General features: G+C 52.5%; 1 protein-coding gene and 5 non-coding genes across 6 annotated transcripts; all 6 read right to left on the bottom strand.

Moving 5' to 3' along the window:
• Nucleotides 1–29: 29 nt before the first annotated feature.
• On the bottom strand, nucleotides 30–9,288 carry DKC1 (dyskerin pseudouridine synthase 1). The gene is made up of 15 exons (XM_068205314.1): nucleotides 9,226–9,288; nucleotides 8,973–9,034; nucleotides 8,617–8,703; nucleotides 8,009–8,100; nucleotides 7,306–7,490; nucleotides 6,768–6,832; nucleotides 6,084–6,210; nucleotides 5,599–5,729; nucleotides 4,488–4,631; nucleotides 3,922–4,042; nucleotides 3,088–3,206; nucleotides 1,954–2,057; nucleotides 1,482–1,548; nucleotides 713–871; nucleotides 30–344 (listed from the first exon to the last, which is right to left on the bottom strand). Exons 1-15 carry the CDS (start codon nucleotides 9,239–9,241, stop codon nucleotides 276–278), a joined length of 1,548 nt encoding a protein of 515 aa, XP_068061415.1. The 5' UTR covers nucleotides 9,242–9,288; the 3' UTR covers nucleotides 30–275.
• LOC137482789 (small nucleolar RNA SNORD83) lies at nucleotides 2,721–2,796 on the bottom strand. Its single transcript, XR_011004206.1, has one exon. It is a non-coding gene; the product is annotated as a small nucleolar RNA SNORD83 (small nucleolar RNA).
• Nucleotides 3,451–3,687, bottom strand: LOC137482791 (small nucleolar RNA SNORD17). The gene has a single exon (XR_011004208.1). It is a non-coding gene; the product is annotated as a small nucleolar RNA SNORD17 (small nucleolar RNA).
• Nucleotides 5,300–5,434, bottom strand: LOC137482796 (small nucleolar RNA SNORA36 family). Its single transcript, XR_011004213.1, has one exon. It is a non-coding gene; the product is annotated as a small nucleolar RNA SNORA36 family (small nucleolar RNA).
• Nucleotides 5,815–5,890, bottom strand: LOC137482793 (small nucleolar RNA SNORD83). The gene has a single exon (XR_011004210.1). It is a non-coding gene; the product is annotated as a small nucleolar RNA SNORD83 (small nucleolar RNA).
• On the bottom strand, nucleotides 6,422–6,666 carry LOC137482790 (small nucleolar RNA SNORD17). The gene has a single exon (XR_011004207.1). It is a non-coding gene; the product is annotated as a small nucleolar RNA SNORD17 (small nucleolar RNA).
• Nucleotides 9,289–9,613: the final 325 nt, after the last annotated feature.

Here is a 9,613-nt window from a genome sequence, read left to right as displayed (position 1 = left end):
CCCTGAAGATACCACTTCTGTTGGCATCATGGTGCTCAGCTTTAGAGATAATCCAGTGCAGGGACAGTGAGGCACCCTGCTCCTCTGGCAACCCTTAAAACAGGATGAAGAGGGGCATCTGAGCAGGGCAAACACCCCCTCACTCATATAAACAGCAGAAAAGAACTTGGAACTTGCTGGCTCCTCTGCCATGCAGCCAGTCCTCCTCTTCTCAAGGCCCAGAACTCCTCCCTCCTCACTGATGAAGTCTGCCTGCTTTGGACAGACACAGCTGCTTAGTCTGAGCTCTCTTCTACCTCCTTTTGTTTCTTCTTCTTCTTCTTCTTGGTGCTGGTCTCACTGGCCTGTGGAGAAGTTGGGAAGGTCAGGAAGCCATCAAAAAGGATTCCCCCACTGCCCATTTCAGGAGGAACAGCTCCAGCCCAGAAGCAGTGCGGGCTCCCATGGCACACTCCAGCACCACCCTCCCACAGGGACCCATGACAGGGCACCAGAGCAGAGGGGGCCTGGCAGGGACCCACCAACTGCCCTATCTGCAACCACCAGTTCAGTTTAAAATGCACCTCTAAAACATCCTCCTCTGCTGTGGAAAGCCTGGCACTCTGTGGACACACACTGCAGGCTGCTCATGCATTAATCCTGGAGGTAATTAGGGACACACAGCAACCTCTACCATGCTGGGACCATACCATGGCAGTACCCAACTACATACCCTCTCAATTTGTTCTCCCCCACTCTCAGCTGCCTCTTTGGCCCTCTTCTCTTTCTTCTTCTTTTTCTTTTCCTTTTTGCTCAGCTCCTCAGGTGGTGGGGTGGCAGGGGATGGTGGGGTCTCAGCTTCCTCGTTTTCACTCTCGGAGTCTCGCTTTCTCTGTTGGGGGAACACATTGTCAGACATACCAACACCTTCCAAGAGAGCTCAGGTGAGGGGAAAACTGCTTGCCTGATTCAATACAACTGCATTTAACAACAGGGTGACTTGCAGACTCTCCAGCATACACTGTCTAGGATTTGCTTGCCAGAACTGCCCCCTGTATTTTTCAGTGTTTCCTGTATCCCAAATATTAGTTTAAAACACCGCTGCACCTTTCCAAGGGCATGCAAAACCCCTGAGTTAGGGAATTTTAGGTGCAGCTCTTGCATGGACATTTCTGCAGCTTTTTGTAGTCTCCAAAAAGGTTCTCTGGCACAACAAATCTCTTTTGTGGCTCCATACAATAGATCTCCTTGTGTTGTGTAAAAGAATATGCCCAGGGCCAGCAGCTTGGTGTCTGAGCTGCAAATCATGCCCTGGGTGATGGGAAATTGCTGGAGGCCCAGGCAAGTAACTGTGAATGGGCACTGACCTTGTGCCTCACAAAGAGCACGGAAGACCCTGGACTAAAAATCATCATTGGACCAAAATGCAGGTGCAAGGTATGTGCAGTTAATGGGAACAACAGGCATAAAGTAAGAGCCAGAGAGCACTGGCAAATACTCACTTTTGCAGCCCTGTCCACCTCTGAAACAGCTCGGTGATCAGCAGCTGCTTCTTTCCTGGAAGTATCCCTGAAAGAAAAGACCCCAAGGTTGCACAGGACAGTCGTTGCCTCATGCTGCTCTGGACTGGTACAAATCCCTGTCCCCTCACAAGGGCTCTGTCACCCACCCAAGAGCTGGGGGGGGAAGTGTAGGGGAGACCTGCAGCCTGCACCAGGGCCAGCTGGGCTGGGCAGCAGCATGGCCTCCCCCATTTAATGTAGCAGACTGACTCCCTCTAAAACCACAGCAGGCTAAAAAGGGATAACTGTCTGCTCAGGGCCTTCCCTTCCAACACTGCCCAAGAGCAACGCACTCCAAGAAATGCAATTGCATCCCACAGGTCCAGACAGCCATGGGCCAAGCCTGACATGATCCATGCACAAACAGCTCCCCTCTGCATAACCATGTGGGAGTCACACACCCAGTACCCACCTGTAATCCACATATTCCATCTTCCAGGACTCTGGTGTGCTCTCATTGGGCTTTCCATGCTTGTCCAGCAGACCCTTCTGGATCATCATCTTCTTCTGACTGGCCTGAAAGCAAAGTGCAACACGTCAAACTGCAGCCCCAGGTAGGAAAAATCCTCCCTCAAGCTTAAGAGGAGAGAATCCAGCAACAAGCCAAGCCAACAACTACAGCATTATCTATTTACCACTGTTCCAAGGCCCTTAAAACATGTAAGACAGAACATCTCCTGCACAGAAGCCTAGATGTCAGACAAGAGGCATCTTTATCAGTAAATAATGGTTAATTTGATGGGGGAGTCACAGCAACAGTAGCACAACTGCACATGACGGAGTCTGGATCTTTGACTGGGTTTTTCCAGCTTAATGACCTGCAGCATTTGAGCTGGACTACTTGTTTGTGAGGTTTTGCAAAGGATTCCAAAATGCTTGAACGGTCCTGTATTACCCCACCTTTGCCATGAGACAGATGCATCAGCAGCCCCAAGGCTTTCACCTGAACCACAGGAATGGGATGAGCCACTGCAGCTTGACAGAGAGTTCTGAGTCCAACCTGCATCAGGCCAGCCTGGCTGGAGTTAAGCTACTACCACATGCCTGATGTGGGAGAAGAACCCAACACTGGGTGTTCCCACTGCTCCCCTCCTTCAGGCACAGTTTAGTGTCTCAGACAGTGTGCATTTAAGCAGTGTTGCACCAGAAGGAAAAGAAGCTCCTGCCTAGCCCCTCCAGAGCCATCAGCACGGGGTGATGGATGAAGGTCATCTTTGCACAGAGTGCTAATGCCATCCACTTCACATCATTTGGCTCTTGACCAGAGGAGGGCTGGTGCTGTACAGATCTGAGGAGCCCATGCCTGAACACCAGCAATGGTCCCCAGGCTCTTTTGGGAGGGAAAGCCTCACTCCCAAGGGGCTGCCACAGCCTTGGCACTGGGAACTGCCACCATCGTAGATCCAGGAGACCACAGCAGAATTACAGCAAGGCCCTGAAGAAGATACTGGCACTGCTCAGCCCAAGGGTCCCAGAGTCCCACATCCCAATGGCTGGGCTCCCACCACTGCCCTGGGACTGGCCCCAGGCCCACAGCAGCACTCACCTTGGGACCCAGCCCCCATTTCCGGGGATATGTGTCCCTCTCCATGATCACTCTCTTGATCTTTGCCACGACGCCGTGGTCACACGTGGAAATGACTGCTGTGGTCATCAAGGCAATGGCTGCAGAAGCAGGCATGGAGGTCAGTAACTCTTGAAGAGCAGAACTGTGACAGCCTGTTCTGCCTCTGTCAGCACAAAGACGATCAACATCCCCCGCCAGTGTCACCCCAAGGACTCACAGGCTGTCACACAGCTTCTCTGAAGACCCTGGTTACAACTGGGCACTCTTTTAAGTCAAGCTAGCAGTTGCTGGAGTCCCTTTGCACTAATCTACCAGGAGGTGTGATGTGCCTGGTGGCAGCATGTGATCAGACACCATCCCTCGTCCCAGTGAGGATGGAGCCCCCAGAGAGGGGCTCCAACCCTGCCAGTACTGCTCCCCTCCTGCAGGCAGCCAGCCACACATCACAGCAGCCCCCAGCAGGACACTGCAGGATGTCTGGAGGCTGCACAGCACCCAGAGCCTAGAACAGGAGCTGGGTGCTGCAGGAGGGCAGCTCCACTGCACTCAGAGAATGGATAAACTGTGTCATCACCTCACACACAGCACACCTGAGCATCACACAGCTGCTGAACCCGACGCCTTGCCCAGGACTGATGCAGCCACTGCTTCTTAACATCCTGCCCAAAACCAGCTGCCTTGGGCCCACATTCCCAGTCAGGAAGCACTAATTAAACCTTCTGCACACGGGAACTAATTTGTGGCGCCTTTACTGTCACACAGTCTGTTATTTCTGCAGTTAGCTGGACACACAGAGAAGGAGGCATTTCATACCTAGGCAGATGGCTTCTCCTTTTGTGGTGATGACAACAATCTCCTGATTAAGCTCAATCCCATCCTCATACCTCAGAACACCAGGCAGCATGATCTTGGCTCCATAGCAAATGGCATTAACCTGAAAATGCAGGGAAGGGGAGGGCTTAGAAGCTATTATGACAATCAAACTACAAAGTGTCTCTAATTTTTAGCTTGCCATTGCCATTACCACCTCAGCAATATTATCCCCAAGTAACTATCGGTTTTTGTTCACTACGTAAAACTTGGGAGCTTTGGAAGGGGAAAGCAAAGCACCTATGACAGCAAACAACAGGTGAGGCACATCTCTCATAACCATCAGCATCCTCTTCAAGCGAGGAGAGCAGATCCTCTGTCATTTAATTCATGGCTCCTGCATCTTAGTGCTGCTCTGGCCACAGCCCATATGAGGACCTACACAAGTCACCACCAGGACAGCTCCAGACATCACATGGCTGCTGACCCCCTGTGTGTTCTACCAGCTGCTCAAGTCAGGAGGACTTGGCAGTGTCTGTCTGTCCCCTGGCACTGCCTCAGGAACTCACTGCACTGTCTTTCATGACGAGCCTCTTGTGTGAAGTCAGCAGCTTCTCCAGGGGCAGGATGACCCTTCGCAGGTAGCTGTCATCCTTGTTGTTGTCGTACTGCCACTGGGCGTCCAGCACGTCGTGCATGGTCACCATGTTGTCCTGCAAAGACAAAACCCTTCTCAACTCTCCCACCAGCCACCACCTGAAACATGCACAAGAGAACAGCTGAAGCCCAACAGCAAATGGTGTTTGAAAAAGGGAGTGAAGCCAGATGCCCACCACAAGCATGAAAACACATCTTAAAAGAGGAAAGAATAATTTCTATCAGCAGCTTGAGGTCAGCCTGGCTTGAGCTACCAGACTTGGACCTTCCTGATCTCGGACAGCATTTGCATCTAGTCTAAGGTCTGCCCACATGAAACTTTTAAATATGACCTAGTTAAATTCCTGGGGCTTCTAGACAAAGGCTAGTGAGCAGAAGTCTAAACTAACCAGCTCCTTAATCTGAGCCATGGAATAAATTCTGAGGCAGCTGTGAGCACCCAACACCTGGAATTCAGAAATGACCCAGTGATTACAGCTGTGCTAAGAGCACAGATGGGTGGGGAAGCACTTGCACTCTGATACTGCTGCTTTGCAAAGAAAGAAATTAGTTCTGGAGTTTGAAACAGCAGCAGGATCTGTCTATGACCAGAGTGAAAAGACTGTACAAATGTCCAAGATCACACATGACCGCACCTCCCAGGCTCATTCCAATGAACCACCTTCCCTGAGCTGTGCTGACTCCAAGCAGTCACTTCACACTCCTGCACTCCCAGGACACTAGGGTTTGTAGGCTGAGAAACACCGGTGACATAAAACAAACTTTCAGCCACCACAGTGCACTTCCCAGTCACTCACTGTCCCAAAGTTTAATTACCAGAACAGGAGCAACATCCTGAACTGAACTCAACACTTTGGTTACAGACCATCCACAGCAAGAGCTTTCACTGTCTGTGGCTATTCACAAAACTCCTCCCTGAGCCTAAACCTCCTCCTAACACTGTAAAACTCACACAGTTCCAAGGAGCTCCTGCAATTCTGACAATTTCAAATGGGCTGGTTATAGTTTGAGGTGCCACTGTACCGTCTCTCCCAGGATGCCGGAGCGGACTCTGCGGAGCTCTTGCATCTGACCCCCCACGCCCAGCAGCAACCCCAGGTGGACGCAGAGGGTTCGGATGTATGTGCCTGCTTCACAGCTCACCCAGAAAATACCTGAAAGGCATGACAGGATGGAGGGTTTTAAAGCAGAAAATAAACCACATCCTTCAAGAGAAGCTGTATGCCCAGCCCTTCCCAGAGCCATCAGCATGGGGTGATAGATGAAGGTCATCTTTGCCCTGAGAGCTAATGCCATCTAATTGACATCATTTGGCTCTTCTGTGAACAGTGCAGCAGTACAAAAAGATGGGATTTGCTTCCCAGCATACCAAAGCAATGCATGAAGCAGTTACTGCTGGACAATGGGAAGATTTAGGTCCAAAGACATTTGCCAAAAGCAGCCCATTTCACAGAAAATTTTGTCAGTTGTCAGTTTTATAGGAAGAAGGCAGGAAAGCCCTGTTTTACCTAATCTTCTCTCAGGATCATACTCCACCAGCTTGCTCTCGTAGATGGTTCTGACTCTCAGCTGTCGTTTGACAGCAGCAATGAGGGGTGGCCGCTGGAACAGGGCACCTGTCAGGGTTTCTATGGCCTGAGGAAAGAAGGAGAAGCAAGAGTTTACATCTGTGCCCTAATGCAGGAGCACCTCAGAGCCTGCAGCAATTGTGTCCACTTCCAAGAGTGAGAAACCACAAGGTTTATCCTAATTTGATGGTGCCATATTTAATACAGCTAATCCAAGCCAGTGGTGTGGTCAAGATGTCAGTGAGCACAGCCAGGATTTTTCCATTAGATGGCAGCATGTGATCAGACACCATTCCTCGTCCCAGTGAGGATGGAGCCCCCAGAGAGGGGCTCCAACCCTGCCAGTACTGCTCCCCTCCTGCAGGCAGCCAGCCACACATCACAGCAGCCCCCAGCAGGACACTGGGACACTGCAGGATGTCTGGAGGCTGCACAGCACCCAGAGCCTAGAACAGGAGCTGGGTGCTGCAGGAGGGCAGCTCCACTGCACTCAGAGAATGGATAAACTGTGTCATCACCTCACACACAGCACACCTGAGCTCCATTCCTGGCCTCTCATCTCCCACCAGTGCCCAGCACTCTGCATGCCAGATGCCAGCATGGCTGAGAGCACGTGAGACTTACCCTGGCCAGCTGAGCCTCACTTTCAATGGCATTGTGCAGCCGAACAATTCCCACATACTCTTTGCCTGAAAGAATGACAAGAGCAGTCAGGAACGGCCACTGGCATTTGTTGTTGACCTCAAGGTCCACCCTGCTTAACAGCCACACGTCCCCAGAACCCTGAAATCCTACCACCTCTTCTAGGAAATGGGCATGGTTGATTACAGAGTTGGTTTTTCTTTTAGGGAAATAAATCTAAGCTGCATTTATTTCTTCTCTGGACTGGTAGACGCTGAGGCAGTAAGTTCAACTGGTACATCAAACCATGTCAGAGGTGTTTTCACTGACTTGTAACAGCCCAAGCACCAGAGAAGCAATGAAAAAAACACCTGAGACAACACGGACGTGTCCTCAGTGGCTTGGAATATCATGCAACCATTAAGGTCAAGGCACTGAAGACTAAAATTGGCCTTTTGAAGTTTTAGAAATCTCCATTTTGTCTCCAAAACCACTTCACACATTCCTAGTCACTGCAAATGGCCCTGAGCATCAAACAAACCTGCACTCTGCTGAGATTTGACCAGCCGTGTCGCCCTCTCGATGCACACAATGAGGCACCCAGTCACCTTGGGATCCAGGGTGCCACTGTGCCCTGTCTTCTCCACGCGCAGGATGCGCCGGATCCACGCAACCACCTCGTGAGAGGATGGGTTGGAGGGTTTGTCGAGGTTAATAAAGCCAGACCTGTAGTGCAAAACGGCAGGGAATGGGAGCTAAGCATCAGGGCAGACATGGCAACAGTGCAGTGACTTGGAAATACTGTCCTGGCTGCAAAGAAATGTATTTCTATACAGCCAGAGTGAGCAATGAGCCTCCCAGCAGTTCTCAGTAAGCTCACATTGACCTGCTCCATGCACAACAGGGGATATAATCCACCGTCAAGGAATTCTCCCCTGCACTTATTAAAAAAAACCCAAATTCCATGAACTCCAAGCAGTTTCAAAGCCCAGCAGACCAAGGGAATTTTCTGAAGACCCCAGAGAATTCCTTAGGTGGTTTGCATGTTCATCCACACACCTCCTACAAACCCAGAATAAAGAAATATTTACAGGGAGAGATCAGTGGGTCCTATTTAAATGTTTACTGATTCTGGCCAGGCACTGAGTGAAGAAGAAAGGTGCAAGGGGAGTCCAGACAGAAAATATTTTGAAGGTATTAACTGTGCAAGAAAAATAAACTACTCTGGCCTGTATTGCACTCACCTAACATAGTCAGAAATCTCTCTCTTCAAGGGATTAGCACCGGAAGGAAGAGGTGTGTAGTGTGCTGTCCTCACATTTAACTTGTCAAAGTTCTACAAAATCCAAGCAGAAATTACAAGTCTTTGTAAGCTTCCTTGATTTCAGTGTTGCTATGTATCTCTCAGGTCTGATTTGTACATTTAAGTGATAGAGCCACCTCCAAAATGAAAATGACCCAACAATGAAACCACGATATTATTTTACAAAAACCGAAAAAAAATAGAAATCCTGGACTGAAGGAGATGGGAAAGCAGCACTACGCATTGACAATGCAGGATAAACCGAACATTCCCCAAAAACTCAGCAGAAGCAACTTGAAAGCCTACACACAAGCATAGGCCATGATCAGACCCAAAAGAAAAAAAAACTCAAGAAATACGGCGGGATCTTTCCAAGGCACGGAAAACTCACAAAACTTAAACGAAACTGCTGTAGAGACTTTGTTACACGACTTCTGCGGGCAAAGCACCACGTGTGCTGCTCCCCGCAGCGGCGTTACACCTCGGGGGCAGAGGACAAAAGCAGCGGGAACACGGACGGGCCACGAGGTCGAGCAGAACGCGCCCTACCTTCAGCAGCAAGGGCCACTGCGACGTGTCCAGCTGGGCCACCCGCGACTCGGGCTTGATGAGAAAGTCCTCGGTGTGCTGAATGTCCTGGGGGGTGAAGTTGAGCGGGCTCAGAGAGGGGGAAGCGCCGGGCCGCGCTCCCGCCGCCCCACGCGCGCTCTCCACGTGGCCCGGGAGGCTCCGCTGCCGCCACGCGCGGCGGCCGCGGTCCTGCGGGGACGGGACGGGACGGGACGGGGCGGGGAGAGCCCGTCCCGGCCCTGCCCACGGTCCCCGGAACGCGTCCCCACGGACGGGGCTGGGGGAGCCCCCCGGCATCCCGAGCACGGCCCGATCAACCCCCCCCCCGCGCTCACCGCTACATCATCATCGCCGAGCGCCCGCTTCTCCTTCTTCCGCCGCTTCTTCACGCTGGAACCTGCGGGAGCGACAGGCCGGGAGTGAGCGGCGGGAGCGCGGCGGGGCCGGGAGGGCAGAGGGGCAAAGGCCCGGGGGGGCAGAGCCGCCCGCAGACCCTTCCCCGAGCGGCGCCGCGCCGGCCCCGAGCCCTCGCCGCGCCCCTCCCCGCCGGGGGTGCCCGCGCCCCCGCCGGTCCCCACCGCTGCGCACCGTCCCCGTCCGCCATGGCCGCGCCGCGTGCTGGCCGCGCCGCCCGGAGCGCAGCGACCGCCCCGTCCCGCCGGGCCCCGCGCCGCCGCGTCACCGGCACCGCCCGCCCGCGCCCCTTCCGCCGCTCGGGAACCGCCTTCGGACCGCCCCCGGGACCCGCCACCCGCGGCGCCAGCCTGCACGTACAGCTCCAGCAGCGGTTTCCCGTGCTGGAATTTTAAAAGGACACGGACAGAAGTAATTTCGCCGCATGGGTTATTAGTTTTGCCTCTCGGCCTGGCGCATCCACGGCTGGCTTAGCCATAAAATAACATCCAGTTCGGGTCCGAGCCCTTCTCAACTATCATTTTACCTTGTCAAAAAGAGGCTTGTGGTAATTAAGGCTTCT

This window comes from Anomalospiza imberbis, chromosome 14, assembly GCF_031753505.1.
Source record: "Anomalospiza imberbis isolate Cuckoo-Finch-1a 21T00152 chromosome 14, ASM3175350v1, whole genome shotgun sequence".
In the NCBI taxonomy this organism is placed as follows: domain Eukaryota; kingdom Metazoa; phylum Chordata; class Aves; order Passeriformes; family Viduidae; genus Anomalospiza; species Anomalospiza imberbis.
This window is presented reverse-complemented; position numbering and strand designations above follow the sequence as displayed.